The 17,566-nt window shown below is 34.3% G+C and overlaps 1 protein-coding gene across 1 annotated transcript in view; it reads right to left on the bottom strand.

Annotated features, from left to right (window-relative positions):
* CPA6 (carboxypeptidase A6) overlaps nt 1-16,043 on the bottom strand; it is a 112,581-nt gene extending 96,538 nt beyond the window's left edge. The window contains exon 1 of the mRNA XM_051973619.1: nt 15,862-16,043. Coding sequence (XP_051829579.1) covers nt 15,862-16,043 — 182 coding nt within the window. The remainder of the gene's footprint in view (nt 1-15,861) is intronic.
* Between the last annotated feature and the right edge of the window lie 1,523 nt (nt 16,044-17,566).

Below are 17,566 nucleotides of genomic sequence, written 5' to 3'. Positions count from 1 at the left end.
TTGTAGTTAATGTTCATGACACTTTATCTAGACAATCACTCTGGCTAAGTATAATAGTTTCTAAATGTTTTTGGTTCTGAAACCCTGTAGTCACAATTTCTGCCACACAGTAGGTTGCTTAATAAATCTTTGATGATGTGATTTGTTGACTTGGTCCACAGTTTTTCACTCTATCTTTGTAAAGAATCATTTTAAAAACTATCATTCAAAAGCCCAAATCCTCCTCTTAATTTATTAAACCAATTATTTACTTCTCAGATATTTCTCACTCTTCTGAATGAAGTCTTTGCCTTTAATTGTCAATCATGATGAAAATACCACACATGCTCATAGGATCTTCTATTTCTTGCTCAGAACTTTATAATCATTAGAAATACATTTTATGTCCATTTTGGTAGTTTAATTCACCACCACATGGATCAAGAGACCAGTGCAAGAATGAACTGGTTTGACAAATATTTGGACAAATATCCATCACATCCTGAATAAGTAATTAAAGGAGATAGCTAGGGGTTGGGGAGGGTGTAGGAGTGCATACAAATAAGTAACGCTAAGTAGGTTGTGACATGGGCAAAAGAAAAAGCCAGACAAAGTGCTCACTCTAAAAATGAAAAAAAAAAAAAAAAACCTCTCTGGGAGGAAAGTTACTAGATATCAAGGAATATACCATGGTCATCTGAAACATCTATATTTGGTGTTGGAAGCCATCTTTTTTTTTTTTTTTTTTTTCATCTGTGACATTCTTTGGTGTTGGCAGATGACTCAGGAAATCTTTAGAAGACAAAGTACCTGCTCACATTCTGTATTGTGAACTCCCCCTCTTCCATCATTTTCTCTTCTCTTCTTTTCCAAAATCCTTCTGATCACTTTTGTATTTGAGAATTAGTAATAAATCTCCCAGTGCTGTCTGAAATGTGCACGTTGAGGCTAAGTGTACTTCTCTGGTCCATAAATCTCCTAGTATGTAGACTAGGGTTCTCTATAATACCTATCATCTGTCTGGTAACAAATTTTTTCAGGAGTTATGCTTTGGATCTCCTGAAACTACCTGTAATGCCAAGATGGCTGAAGAACAGATAATACAATTCTAGTGTGAATTTGTTATTCCAGAGGCTCTAGAATCAACCTGGGACTATAGGATTCAGCACCAGAGAGAGCTCATAACTGAATCCTATATAAAAGAACTGTGTTGTATAAGACCATGTAACATTGACTTGGACCACTGTCTTCTGTATACATTTATTTGACAGTATATTAAACATACAATTGCTCCCTAGGGAAAAGGAAAGAGAAAAAAAGTCGAGCTAGATTATCCACTCCAAATTCATTCTTCATGTTATGGCATTTCAGGGAATTGGATCATTAAGGGAATAAAGCCATAGTTATTACAATGTTCTAAACTAAAAGTAAAAAGAAAATCCCATTTTTAGTCATGCCTATATTTATCCACCAGCCACTTAGTTGTCAAATTGTGTACCTAAAGCACACTTCTGATCACATCACTATTCTGCTTAAAAGGTTTCATTGGCTCACTATTGCCTTAGCTGTTAGAGCTTTCTTCTCCCTATTAAGAATACTGTCTTGCATTTATATAATGCTTTAGGTTATTTAGCCTATATTTTGATTTATTTATCTGGTACATATCGATTCTTTTAAAATAGAATATATGTTTCTAGAAGGCAGGGATTATTTTCATTTTTATCTTTGATTCCCCAGAACCTAGCATGGTACTTGGCATAAAATAGATGATTAAGAAATACTTGTTGAATTGAAATTAAAATCCAACAACAATAAAAAGGAAATTAGGCTAGATGTAGGAAATATTTTGTGAGGATATAGGACAGAATGAATCAGGGATTGCCATTATTGTATCTTAGCATCTGAAGGAAAAATGAGACTTTCTGAATATCCAAAACAAGCAATTTTTTTCTTCTTTTGATTTGTATTTGGGATTTGTTTTACATTGTCCCAACAAAAGTTTGTTTACCATCCCACTATCATGTAGCAAAGTAGAGCAATGGATAGAAAGCTGGATTCAGAATCAAGAAGCCCTGAGTGTGAATTTTGTCTTGGACACTTACTTGCTGTATGATTCTAGACAAATCAATTTACTTTTCTATGCCTCAGTTTTCTCATCTATAAAATGAGGGGATGGACTTGAGGTCCTTTCCAATTCATAAAAACTATATTCCTGCATACTCCTAAGATGCTAGGCATGCTTCCTTCAGAAATCTGAGATTCAAGCTTTATTTATAGATAGAGATATGGAACTTAAGCATATTTTGCTCATGAATAAACTAGTAAAGAATTCTCAGAGGAGAGAAAAACAGAGGTAGGAAGGGAGAGTTCATAATAAAAAACCTAAGCAGGCACTCAGTCTTCAAGCTTTTGAAGGGTTGCTGAGCTGTCTGCTAACACCAAATAAAGTCACATAAGAAAGAAAGTTGACTTTCAATGTCAGGTAAAGATGTTTTCCTTAGTTATTATGTTGTGCCATAATTCCCTTTTATTGTCCTGCCTCAGTTTCCCCAATTGTCCTGCCTCAGTTTCCTTAAATTGTTCTGTCTCAGTTTCCCTGAATTGTTCTGCCTCAGTTTCCCCCTGGTTGCAAACCCCCCCCCCTCCCCTTTCTGCTCATTAGAACTGAGATAATTAGGGCTATGGAGATCTGTCATTCCGAAAGATAAAACTCCAGATGTCCTATCTCAGATACCTAATTGTTATTCTCTAAGTCCAGACTTCCTGGCTCTGTTGGACACTTCCTTAACTTCCAATTTGTAAGAATGTATGGTCCTACCCTCAACCTGTCAGAACTGGATTGATGGTCCCCTTCCTGGAGATTCCCTGATCATCAGAGTTTGGACTCTATCCTCCTTCTCCTCCCCCCTCCTCCCCTTTTTGTTTAGCTACCCGAACTTGGAGTTATATGTATATATATTTCATGGGAACCTCACATTCACTGCTGGATGCTTTGGACATCAGCTCTGGAGGCAACATGCCCCCAGCACAATCTCTCCCTCTCAGAAATCCAAATAAAATAACTCTCTAATCTCTATCTTGCCTCAGTTTCTCGGGCATTACAATTACAGAAATACACATTTTAATTTTAAGTTATTTTTAGAGCATCAATTCAACCAGGAAAAATAAGTAAAAGCAATACATTGAAATGTTAATGACATTGTGAAGAAACAAAACCATGTTCTTCAGTTGGGCACTATATGTTGATTCAGTCTTTTAGAGAAGAGAGTCATAAGAATCTAATAAAGATAAAAGTGCACACCTGGCATCATAGCACAGTGACTAAAAGAGACCTGACCCCAGAATTCAAAGTGGTCTGGGTTCAAGTTTTGCCTCTGAGACATATTAAGCTATTGACACATGCAAGTCACTTAAGTGCTCAGAGCCTCAGGTGGCTCTCGGAGACTATTCTTTGCAGAATTATTGCCCATCTGCAGCAGTGGAGGAGGTTTCTTCAGCAGAGATCTTGCTACCCTCATGAAATCATAGGTCAGTACCCTAAATCAGCAAGCAAATAGTTATAAAATATTTTCTAGTTGTAAAGCACTTTTCTCACAGCAACCTCACAAGGTAGAGAATTGCCCCATTATATTTTTGATTTACTGATGAGGAAACCAATGCTCAGAAAAGTTAAACCCTTATCTTAGATCACAAAGTCCTCAACAAAGCTTTACAGTCTTAAGTCTGTCACTCTTTCAATGCAAATATACTTCCTCCTAGAATATTGCAGTTGAAAGGTATTCTAGAGATTATATAGTTGGACTTCTAATTTTATAAAATGAAGAAACTGAAACTTGTTCTCCCTCTTCATTGTGTGGGACAGGTGCTAGAACCCCTTTCCCAAACTGACTACTCAGAGGCATCTTCAGATACAAAAAGAAAGCATTTATTTGGTTTTTGCAAGGAGAAGCCCAAGCACATTCCAGCAGACATAGAGCCTCTTAGCTCCCATCTCCCAGCATTATGCCTGGCCTAGTGAGCAGGAAATAGGGGTTAAATAGCAAAAGACCCAAGTCTTTTGATTGGATGGATTGAAAAATGACTGACCAATAGTCATCAATGTTGTCTACTTCATGTGGGTCAGTCACTTCCTGAAGCTTAGACTTAGAATCTGACCTTTCCTACCCTACAGAACCTCTGGGAATCACATGATAGTTCTGCAGGCCTAGGACCTAACTTAATCCATCTTTTTGAGAAATCTTCACCTGATCCCATTTACCATCAAGATTGTTCTCCACCCAAGTCAGCAATATTTAAAAAGAATTATAAGACAAACCCTCATCATTTGACCTAATAAATGTACTTTAAAAAACTCCTTAATAACTCCTAAAGAAAAAAATGTAACTTATATAAAAAGATGTTCATAGTAGTGTCAACTGTCATGGTAAAAAAATGGAAAAAAATCCAAATGTCCCAATACTCAATAGAAGAATGTTTAGAAAAACTCTGGCATAATAACACAAAGTATTGTATAGCTATTAGAAATGTGTAAATTGTATCAATACTTGACAATGTGTGGTAAAATATCTTTTAAAAGAAGAATATGTAATATATAACCACTAATCATAATTAAATAAAAATCTATTTTGTATATTAAATTATGAAGAATTTCAAGGGATATAAGTATTCAGTATATATTGTTTTCTTTTGTAGAGGTTGTTTGTTTATAAGAAAAGAACTTATATATTTAAAAAAGCTCAAATATTGATATTTTGAAAATAATGTTAATATAAGATTATCTTACAGTGAAATTGATCTAACCTCCTTAAAACTGAGCAATAAAAATTCTAATGTTTCATTGGAATTCACTTGAAAGTGTATAACTGCTATACTCCTCTCCCTTATCCCTTAACCAAGGTAGCCATGAATCAATTGGAATATTTAAAGACTCTAAAAGGTCCCTCAGTGATATTTTCTGGGTTTGACAGGAGGCTAAAAAGCTTTGCTTTTATAAGTCATTTTCAAGACACAACTGTTGAGTTAGTAGGTTTTGTACCATAAAATAACACTTAACAGCATCCATAAGTTACTTTCAAATGACTATAATTGCTCAGAGTAATAAACATAGTTAGTGTGATACAAGCAACTCAATCATCCATGCAATGAGGATTGGGATGTGCCAAGAGTACATAATCAAAAAATCTTTTTAAGCTATATTTGTCTTTTCAGTGCATTGTGTCTTTTTTATATTTATATCTAGTTTAAAATTAAAAATGTTCGGAAGACAAAACCAAGGGCAGTTAATGGAGGATGAACACAAAAGACTGGCTTGGTTTAATCATCAATAATAAGCATTTATAATGTGTCCCATATATATGTCCACATCTAAGAATACAAAGGTAAAAGGAAAATCTTCTTTGTCCTTGAGGAGTTTCCATTCTACTGAGGGAAACAACATATTTAACTCAACATAAAAATATATAAGCTATTTTTTTTTTAATGGGAGGAGAGTGGTACTGGCAATAGGAGTCAGGAAAAGCTTCTTACAGAAGGTAGAACTTGAACTGATTTCTGAAGTAAGATAGGAATTCTAATAGGTGGAGTTGAGGAGTGGGGAAGTATTCCAGGTAAAAGGGATAGTGGAGGCAGTTTTAGAAGAACAGTGGCTAAGAGTACTAAAGTTCAACATTATCTGAGACTGGTGACAAATGTTGAAGTCAATTAAAAATGTGTTTTGAGATCTTATCTAATATATAATAATGAATTCATTGATGTAGATATTCTATCCTAGAGGTTAACTGAAATACCTCACTTTCCCTGCATTAGTTTCCCTGAATTATAATATCTCAGTTTCCCCGAGTTAGTATGCTATGTCTCCCCTCCCCCTTCCTGGCCATTAGGACTGAGATAATTAGGGCTGCGGAGCTTTGGCCACTCTGGCATGCCAAAGAGTCATAAAAGTCCAGATGTTTTATCTCAAATACCTAGATGGCACCCTCTATCTTTCCTGGACCAGGCTCCCTATGTCCTGCTTGACCACCTTCTTCACTCCCAATTTATCAGAATTTATGGTCCTTCCTGAAATTATGACTTACTAAATGTTTCCCCCCCAACCTTGCCTTTGTTTCCCTGATAGTCAGAGCCCTATAAAAGTCTCTGGAATTAATTGCTAGATGCTGGGTGCTTTGAGACAATAGTCCCATCCAGCCAACTAGTCAAAACTCTCCACTGATAAAATATTAAAAATGCTAATCTCTTGTTTTGCCTCAATTTCTCTGGCATTACATAACAATGAAGAGGTGAATGCTTTCTGGGAATATAGGGCAAGTATTTGAAGGCATATTTGGAATATAGCTTTGTTTGACTAGAATAAAAAAATGTATAAAGAAGAACAATGTGAAAAAAAAAGGATATATTGAGAATCCCAAATTTTAGAAATGCTCAGTAGGAATAATATTATAAAAAGTTTTAAATATTAGGTGGAGGATGTTTAAATTTTATCTTAGAGACAATTATGAGCCACTGAAGATTTCTAAGTAGTAGAGAAAAATGGGCAGGCCAATACTTCAGAAATACATCTCTGGAAATTGTGTGGAAGCTGGATTAATAAAGAAGACTAATGAAATTAAGGAGACCAATAAGAAAAACTGCTTAGGATCATAAAACTACTAATTAGTGAAACTGATTTTTGAATTCATGTCCCTGTCTCCAATTTCTTAATTCTCAGTCAAAGAAGTAAACTCTCAGATTTTAGCTTAGTCATTCTTAATTTCTTTCAAGTCATTCTTAATCAAGTTGAATTTGGGCTAAGGTTTTCACTTTAACAAGTAAGGATTTCAATTCTTTGCTTCCCGGACTTTGGAAAAACATAGGGACAATGATCCTGAAGGTGCATAGTTCAAAACATAGGTAGTAAATTATGAATATGACTGCTAAGGCTGACAGTTTGAATCCAGTTTGGAAAAGTGGGTTTTTTTTCTAAACCCTCAAGGAATTTCTGAAGATTTACAAAATATCCTTAGTATCATATTCAAGAATAATTAACTTGTTAATGTATCAACTTGTTTTGAGAGAAAGTGAGCCAATTGGTTAATGTTTCTAGTGTAATATAGTAGATTAGGGGGAAAAATAGGCTTGATAGCCCAAGGCTGTTGGTAAATGGCAGGGATGTGCTTATAAATAGTTGCAATGGAGTTCCTATATGCACAAAGAAGCTTTCCTAACTTATCATATTTCCTTCTCCTTTCATTCTCCTGAATGCTTAAAAGAAATATAAATTCCCCATCAGTTTGTCAGAGTGTAAATTGCACCAGAATGTCCCATTGGTTTCCCCAAAGAAAAGACAAAAATGCCTAGATTCTCAAATAACCAGCTTTCAAAAATCGGAATTTTTTTTCTCTTTTACAAAATTGAGCTATGACTTAATATTACTATTTTCTGCAGGGTATCATAGCCACAGGACTGAACTCCAGTGGACCAGCTGCTTTATTCTAAATGTTTGTGCTTCAGGCCCTTGTTTGGTTTTCAGCTCACAGTATGAGAGTTATCTCTTTGATTTGCCAGTGCAGGGCCTTGGTGCAGTTTATCTGCATTCATGTGCTGCGGTTGTTGGCCAAGCAAATCTTGTACTCTTTAGAAACAGGTTTTTATACCAAAAAAATCACATGAAGTAAACAATGTTTTGTAATTATTTTTTAAAACAAGTATCTGATAACTTGGCATTTAACAAAAAGTATCACAGAACCATACAATTGTTATAGATGGAAGGGCCATCTGATACATTCCATAGATAGAATATATAGTTAAGTAAGTGAATTATTTAACTCTGCCTGAAGATCTTCAAAAAGGGAGAACCTACTATCTCTTGAGGCAGCAGACTATCCTTTTGGACAACTATAGTTATTAGGGGCAGCTAGGTGGTGCAATGGATAGAGCAGTGGGCTCAGAATCAGGAAGACTCATCTTTCTTCACAAATTTCTTAATGGCAGAAACTTTCTTATTTCATGTTTATATTTTTAACACTTAGCAGAGTCTAGCAAATAATATATTAAGGGTTTTTGTTGAATCAAGACATACATAAAATTTCACATTATATCTTCATCTTTCTTGTAGCAATTCTGTGAGATAGGACATGCAGATTGTCCCATTTTAAAGGTAAAGAAACTATCTCAGCGATGACAAGTGATTTAACTAAGTGAGAGTTGAAATTGAGACCTGATCCCAAGTATTTTAAGTCCAGTTTTTTCTATTGGACTATTCTAATTTTCCATTTTATCTTTTAATCCAGCTCTTTAGTGATTCTTAAGAAGACACAAATGTACGTGGGTGACCTATGTGCAAGAAGACATTCTAAAGAGTGTGTACTACAGGGGACCATCAGTTACTCATTCTGGGCTCTGTTTAGGTTTACTTGTCAATCAGTTGCTCTGCTCCCATGTCATTGAGAACAATCCTGCTGAATTAAACTACTGTTTCAATATTTAAACCTCAGTGACATAGTCAAGCAAAATTTCATAACTAGAAAATGGGAAATGTATAGGAATTTTTTAAAAATGAAAAGTCACAGCTCTTTTAAAATACTTTGATATCAATCATAAATTTCACCTTTCTAACTTTCTCCCCAAATGGTGTTCTCACAGATTTCCTCATGTACTTCCTTATTGTGGCCTTTGTTCCCAGTGTTATGAGCTTGGGCAATATAGGGTTTAAGATTTGCCACTCATAATATCCTTGGGATATTCATCCTAAAGCTGAATATTTGAAGCTGTTTCCCTTGCAGATAGCAGAAATCAATATCAGGAATCCTTAGCTATTACTGCACCTCCACGGGAGGTCTAAGAATCAATCACTACAGCTAAAGATGAGCTTCTCTCCTAAGAATGAGAGAACATATTGTATCAAGTCTTTGCCTAGGTCCAAATAATTCCAATTGATCCTGGTTTTCCATAAGAAAGAGGAATCATGAAAAATCATCCCAATTCGCTCTCTCTACAGGTCTGCCTGCCATTCTTCCTTCCTCCCCTCTTTTTCAGCTGTGAATCACACTATTCTTCAGCATGGCCATTCCCCAATATAAGGTCGTCAATTGTTTTGCCTTGCCACTGCCAGGGGAGTGCCTCTTCTTTGGTATGATGGTGGACAGGGTCTCTCAAAACAAGGAGTTACTACATAAGTTTCTGCAAAGTATTTGCAATTAGTCTTTCTAGTTGAACTTATGACTTACATCTATCAGGCTTCCTGGCCTTCTTTTGGAGATAAATTTCCAAGAGTTCTGGGCTATAGTTATTCCTTAGATGTTTTGTTCATTCTGTTGGTCTATTCCTATAATTTGTGAAATGAGAGGTAATTTCTTTCATTCTTAGATGAATTTCAGTACTTGACTCACCTGTAACTTTCTTTTCTCTTAGCTGCCAAATTTAAACAGGAAACATTTCTGACAAGTTCGAAATATGTATGTAACTCAGAAAGGTTGAGTGGGGTTGTAAGTTACTGGCATTCTGAAGAACTGTTTGATCACTAATGTACCCCAGCCATTGTGGAAGCTGGCTGGTGGGCAAAACCACTGTATTTTCTTAGAATTACATACATGTGGCCAAAATGAGCACATTAAAAAACAAAAAACAAAAAACAATCAAGCAAAGCAACCTAAAAAAACTGATAGTAATTTTAAGAATGACCTACAAGAACAAACAATTCCATCTTAGCAGGGATGCTTTCATTCTGACAGGAAGATAACAGGAACTTGTATAAGCCTGGGCAAATATCTTTTTCCTATTTTTGCATAGGCAAACTCTAAGTAACTATAGATTCAGATTTTTTTTTTAAAAAACACCCTAATATTGATAAAACACTTTCCTCACAAACCTACAAAAGTAGTTAGAATAAATATCATTTTACACACACACACACACACACACACACACACACACACACACAATTATATTTTATAGATTAGGAAGCTGAAGTGAAATGACAACTAAAATCACAAAACTATACGATCTAGAGCTTTAATCCAGACCTCAGTCCTACATTTAATACCATACCACATTTTAATTCTGAGAGGAGACATGTATATTTTCAAAATGAGCATTTGGTAAACAGAAAAACATATTTATGGAATAAATTAACATTTATTTCTTAGGGACTTTAAGAGACCAACTTTTGGCAACTGTGACCTATTTCTCATTGATATAGCCAAAAAATTAGTAGAAGAATAGTAGATTATAGGGTAGGGATTTTAAAATGGTATTCTATGAACTTAAAAATGCCCTTTAAAAACAATATTTGATTTTTTCCCGAATTTCAGGTAAAGACAATTTTAAACATTCCTTTTAAAAAAATTTTGAATTCTAAATCCTTTCTCTCCTTCCCAACCTCCTACACTCACTGAGAAAGCAAACAATTTGTTATAGCTTATACATATGCAATTAAACAAAACAAATTTCTGTATTAGACATATTGTGAAAGAAAACACAGACCCCCCCAAACAAACCAAAATAAAACCCCCAAACCAAAAAAAAAAATAGATTCTGCATTTTGATTTCCGCTAATTCTTTTTTAGAGATAAGTAGCATTTTTCTTCATGAGTCCTCTGGAATTATCTTGGATCATTGTATTGCTGAGAATAGCTAAGCCAATCACAATTGATCATTGCATAATATTTTGTAATGTGTACAATGATCTCCCGGTTTTGCTCACTTCACTTTGCATCAGTTTATGTAAATTTTTCCAAGTTTTTTGAAATCATCCTGCCTGTTGTTTCTTATAGAATAATAGTATAGCACAATCCTATACTACAACTTGTTCATCCATTCCCTAATTGATGGCCAACCCCTTAATTTCCAATTCTTTGCCACCATTAAGAGAACTATTATAAATGCTTTTGTACAAATAGGTTCTTTCTCCCTTTTTTTATACATCTCTTTGGAATAAAAACTTTATAGTAGTATTAGTGGGTCAAAGGTCAAAGTTTTGTGGCCCTTTGGGCATAGGTCAGAATTACTTTCCAGAATAGTTGGATCAGTTCACGATTCTACCATTAGTGCATTAGTGTCCCGATTTTCCCACATCCCCTCCAATATCTGTAGTTTTCCCTTTCTGTCATAATAGCTAATATGATACAACTGAGGTGGTACCTCAGAGATGTTTTAATTTATGTTTCTCTAGTCAATAGTGATTTAGGGCATTTTCACATGACTATAACTTTTATTTCTTCATCTTAAAACTGTCTACTCTTATCTTTTAGCCACTTATCAATTGGGAATGATTTGTATTCTTATAAATCTGACTCAGTTTCCTATATATTTGAGAAATGAGGCTTTTATCAGAGACATTCGCTATAAAAACTTCCCCTCAGCTTCCTACTTTCTTTCTAATCTTGACTGCATTGGCTTTTATTAAACAAAAACTTTTAAATTTTAGATTATCAAAATTATCTGTTTTACATCTCATAATGCTGCCTATCTCTTGTTTGGGTATAAATTATTTCCTTATCAATAGATCTGTGAAATCTGTGAGAGGTAAATTATTCTATGTTCCTCTAGTTTGCCCATGGTCTCACTCTTTATGTCTAAATTATATACCCACTTAAACTTTATCTTGGTATATACAGTGTGAGATGTTGGTCTGTTCCTACTTTGTATCAAACTTTTCTGGTTTTTTCAACAGTGTTTATCAAATAGTGAGTTCTTGTCCCCAAAACTGGAATTCTTACGTTTATCAAACACTAGATTATTATGGTCATTTACTACTATGTATTGTGTATCTAATTTATCCTATCCACCTTTTTGTGTCTTAGCTAAAATCTGAGTCTTAATTTTGATGATAACTTCTTTATAATGCAGTTGGAGATCTAGTAGGGATAGGCCATCTTCTTTTACATTCTCCCCCTCCCCATTAATTCCCTTGATATTTTCAACTTTTGTTCTTCCAGATGAAGTTTGTTATTATTTTTCTAGCTCTATACAATAATTTTTTCATAGTTTGATTGATATGGCACTAAATAAATAAATTTATATAGAATTGTCATTTTTGTTATATTGGCATAGGCTATCTAAGAGCAATTAATAGTTTCCAATTGTTTAGATCTGACTTTATTGTGTTAAAAATGTTTTTAACACATTTTTGTTACTGTTGTTTCTGGGTTTGTCTTATCAGGTAAACTCCCAAGTGTTATATAATGTTTACAATTATTTAAATGGAATTTCTCTTTTTGTCTCTTGCTGTTGAACTTTATTGGTAATATATAGAAATCTTGATGATTTATGTGTGTTTATTGCATATCCATCAACTCCGTTAAAGTTGTTAATTATTTCAATTAGTTTTTTTAGTTGATTCTCTAGGATTCTTTGTGTACATTATCATATCATTTGCAAAGAGTGATATTTTGCTTCCTAATTGCCTTTCTATTTTTCATCTCTTATTGTTATAGCTAACATTTCTAGTACAATATTGAATAAGCGTACTGATAATGGGCATTCTTGCTTTATCTCTGTCTTATTGGGAAGGCTTTTAGCTTGTCCTCATTAAAGATGATGGCTGATGGTTTTAGATAGCGACAATAATTTTTAATATAATATATAATTATATATTATATATAATTATATATATATAAATATAATTGTTTTCTTTTATACATATATTCATATATTTTATGCTTTTAAAAACAAAATTCTGATACAGTGCCCATAGATTTCACTGCATTGCCAAAGGGGTATGAGACACACACACACAAAAAAAGGCCAAGAGCTCTTGTTCTAGTAGAAAAAAAAAAACTAGCATTGCAAACATTTATATGAAGCCATTAACTATAGGATCTTAGACAAGTCACAACTTCTTAAGGCCTTACTTTCTTTACCTGTAAAACAGAGCTGGTGGATTATTTGATTTCTAAGGTCCCTTTAACCTTTAACATCCTATGATTCTAGTAATGGAACAGTGACATGGAGATTATGCTGGTTTAGTGAGAAGAGTACAGAATTTGTAGTGAGAAGACTGAGTTTTACCCTTACTTCTGCCACTTACTACCTGTGTGATAACGTTATCTCTCTGGATCTCTCATCTGTAAAAACTAAAGGAGTTGGGCAAGATAATAACTAAGGTTCTTTCTAGCTCCAAATCCTATGATCAATGGATTTCCTTCTGAACTTTGGTAGCTACCATTCCAAACTCAACTCTATGCTCCTTCTCATCACATAATTACACCAGTAGTAACTGGTTCTTTACATCAAAAAATTACAAAATAACCAGTCCTTCATTTCTCATTACTCACTGACTTTCCTTATGACCCAAAGTCCTAATAAGAATGTGAAGAAAGGATGAAGATCTATTAATTTAGGATTACATAAAATGTTAATCACAAAAATCAATAAAAATAAAAAAGTTGCAACAATAAAGTGAAATATTCCTCATCTCATATAGAGGTACTACCTGCTATCTAAACTCTAGCTATAGGGCTCACATTGATTTGAGTCCAAGAAATGAATATGACTATTCATGAAATACAGGTCTACAGAACACAGGATAATCTTACTTTTGAAAATATCCAAGACTAAAATAACAGAAGTCTATTGAAATCATCTCCTGCGACTAAACCTATAAGATTTAATTGACTTTTATGTGTTATTATCTTGGGATTTGCAAAACGAATAATTCTAAGTGATTTTTTAAGTCCACAAGGAGAAAACTGTGATTTAAAAGCATTTCCTGGTGTTTATTAGTTCCTTCCCCTCACCCCCCCCCCAAAAAAAAAATCCCTCTGTTCTCTGGGATATAAAGTGAGATATTTTATGCTCCACCTGTTTAACCTGACCTATATTTACTTACAGGAAGCCGTCTTATTATATAAACAGGTCTATTCTTTTATATTATGCTATAATTAACGAAGCATGCAAAAGCTCTCAATTACAGTGTGCCGATAAGAGTAACAACCTCTCCTCTTCCTGCTAGGTAGACATATAATCACCACAGATCACCATCCAGCAGTAACCAAAATATTTCTAATAGCAACTATAACTTTTTAGACTAGAGACTCCAGTTAGACCTAAGAACTCAATTAACACATCTTCCTTCAGGTTGTACATACTTATTACCTCTCTGTCATCTCTATTCTTTCCCTTATTTTCCATCTCTCCTTCTCAACTGCTCATTTCCTGCTGCCTACAAACATGCTCATGTTTCCTCTATCCTGAAAGAACCTTCACTTGACCCTTCTATTTCCACTAACTACTATCCTATCTCTGCTGCTTTTTATAGCTTCTATCTCTTCTTTTTTTATAGCCCCTTCCCCTCTCCCTCTCCCTTTTTCTCTCCCTCCCCTTCCCCCTCTCTCCTTCTTTCCCTCCTCCTCTCATACTTAGGAGTCATCCTAGACTCTCCACTCTCCAGGATATTTCTAGGACCTGAAGATTTCACCTCTGCAACATCTCTGGAATACCTCCCCCCTTCTCTTCTCTGATATTATCACCGTTCTAATGCAGGCTTTCTTCACATCATGCTTTGACTTTTGCAATTGCCTGCTTATGTGTTGGGTCTGTCTCCAATCTCTCCCCACTGCAATGCATTGTCCTTTCAGCTACTAAAATGATTTTCCTAAAATGTAGGTTTGATCATATCATACATACTACCACCTTCCTCTCCCTCTGCCACTCAATAAATTCCATTGGCTTCCAGGAGCAAATTCAAATGCTCTGTTTGGCACTGAAATCCTTCACAACTTAGCCCCTTCCTAGTTTTCTGGTTTCTTATATCTTATTCCTTCTTTGATCCAGTGATATTGGCCCCCAGACTGTTCCTTGAACAAGACACTTCATTTATTTCCTCTGGGCATTCTCTTTGGCTGTCCCGCAATACCTGGCTTAAAGCTTTCCCTTCCCTGCTCTACCTACTGATATCACTAGCTTATTTTCAGTCCCAACTAGCATCCCACAATCTATAGAAAGCCTTCCCTAATCACTCTAATTCCAGTGCTTTTTCTGTATTAATTATTTCCTATTTATCCTTGTTTTGCACATATTTGCATGTTGTCTTCACCATTAAATTGTAGGCTCTTTGAGGACAGGGACTATCTTTGGCTTCTTTTTATATCATTGGTGCTTGGCACAGTGCCTGGCACATAAGAAGAACTTAATAAATGTTTATTGATTGATTGATTGTATACATATAAGACAATATACATTGTCTGAATTTATAAATTAAAAAAGAATTTAATTATCATTATCATCATAACAGATCTTATTTATCTAGGACTTTAAGTTTCTAAAGCACTTTACATAAATTATTTTCTTTGATCCACATAATGATCTTGTGAGGTAGGTTCTATTTTTACTCCCATTTCACAGATGAAATAACTGAGACTCAAGCAGATCATGTGACTTGCCCAGAGTCATACAAGTAGTCAGGGACAGGATTTGAACTTATGTCTTCTAAATACAGAGACAATGACTATTCTATTTTACTGCTTCCCATCTTAAGTGAGTAGCTTAGAACCATACAGTGAGTAAATATTTGAAGTAGACAAAAAGAAGAAAGTAAATAGGTATTTATTAAGTACTTACTATGTGCTAGGCTCTGTGCTAAACACCTAACAATCTATATAACAATCCTGGGAGGATGATATTATTATTCCCATTTTGTAATTGAGGAAAGTGGGACAGACAGAGATTAAGTTACTTGGTCAGATTCCTACAGTAAGTAAGTAGCTAGTAAGGCTAGATTTGAACTGCCTGATTCTCGTTGTATACACTGTATCCCCCAGCTATGTAAGTAGGATTTAAAACCCTACTTTTCCTAACTTCAAGTCAAATATTCTATCCGTTGTCCCTACATTATTTAAAACTGATTCAGGTCAGTGTTAGAGGGTACATCCCATCAAGGTTTTCATAGAAAGGAAAGAGGAAGCTTACGTGTACTGGATGTTGGCTTGTTGTAAGAAGGCTAACAGGATTTGAGAGCCATTTTGGGGAATATGGACATCTGTAATCGTTCCTTCCGAAACATAGGAGATGCTGCTGGGCTGCCATAGGTCCACCTGTAGTGCAGGAACTAACCTGTAATTCATATTCAACGTAGGTGGGGAAAAATCCATGTCATAATGTCAAACATTTATCTTGTTTATATTTCATATCAAACAAAACACTGAACATTGTTCTTGGAATAGAGGCTAAAGCCCATTATTTTTTTAATTTGAAAAAATTTCCGCCAGTGAGATATTTTAATCACAGAATCTTTCTCTGTTTAATAGGCTCAAAATTATGTCATGTTATATTAGAACAGGTAAGTAGTGCTGTGGATGGAGCACTGGCCTGGACATAGAAAGATTCATCTTTCTGAGTTCTAACATGGCCTCAGACAGTTGTATGATACTGGATAAGTCATTCAACCCTGCTTGTCTCAGTTTCCTCATCTGTTAAATGATCTGGAGAAGGAAAAGGAAAACAACTTCAGTATTTTTGCTAAGAAAACCCCAAATGGAGTCACAAAGAGTTGGATATGACTAAACAATAATAAGAAATTATGTCATCTTCATAAAATTGTTAAGCATAGCAAGGCAATATTTTTAAGACTGGGATGCTGAGGACATATGATAAATGTTAAAGAAAAAGTTTTTTTCTAAAATCAGGAGATGATTTGAAAACATTTCTTTAACTTAAAACAATGGAAAATAACTCTTTATTTTATAAAGAGTTCATTCCTTATATCATCCTTAGTGTAAGCAAAATTATGAAGTAGACAAATCTCTCTTTCCTTTTCCCCCTCCAGCTGCCTGGCTAGATTCCCAAGGCAGATCTTGATCTCTGCTGAAATATAAGTTAGTAGAACTTTAGGTGTTATACTTCTTCCAGGGATATTTCTATTTTTAGGATACTCTCAAAGACAGAAAACTCTTTAAGATTCAAAGAAATTAATCTTTACTAATGACATTTTAGTTTGATGAGGGAAATATTATGGGCAAAAATATCATTCCTCTAACTCAAGTTGCACAATATTTAACTGTTGATGTGAAACCAATGAGTTGATTCATTCAAATGTTAATCTGACAGTCATAGAAAATCACAGAATTGTAGATTTGGAAGAAAATTTTGGAAGGTTATTTGGTACATCTGATAGATTTGAACAGAGATACATATAAGATTGCATCTAGCTTGGTTTATTATTACTATAATGATTGTTATTGTTATTACTATCTCATTTAAAAATATTCCTGAGAGGAAATCCTATAATATCACTATTTGGTTTATCTTCAGACATTATACTTTTCATAAACATTTTTCAAAAATATACAGTATTTTAAATCTTTTATGATCATATCATGATTCCATGTTTTTTCTTTTTATTTTTGTCAATGAGAAAAAATGATTTATGGCATTTGATAATTGAATGCTAATATTAAATTCTATTTCAGATTTTTTTCATCTCTGAGTGGAGCAATACATTTTATCTTTTCCTTTTATATTCATTTCTCTAGCCCTTTAATCATCTTAGTTATTCTCCTGTAAAGTCATTTCAATGAGTTGGATTTTTTTTTCTTATAAATATATAGATTGATTTCAATAATGGATAATGGGTTCCAGGAAGTGGTAGTTATGATCATAACTAAATTCAAGTGGA

This window comes from Antechinus flavipes, chromosome 1 (genome assembly GCF_016432865.1).
Source record: "Antechinus flavipes isolate AdamAnt ecotype Samford, QLD, Australia chromosome 1, AdamAnt_v2, whole genome shotgun sequence".
Taxonomy (NCBI): domain Eukaryota; kingdom Metazoa; phylum Chordata; class Mammalia; order Dasyuromorphia; family Dasyuridae; genus Antechinus; species Antechinus flavipes.
This window is presented reverse-complemented; position numbering and strand designations above follow the sequence as displayed.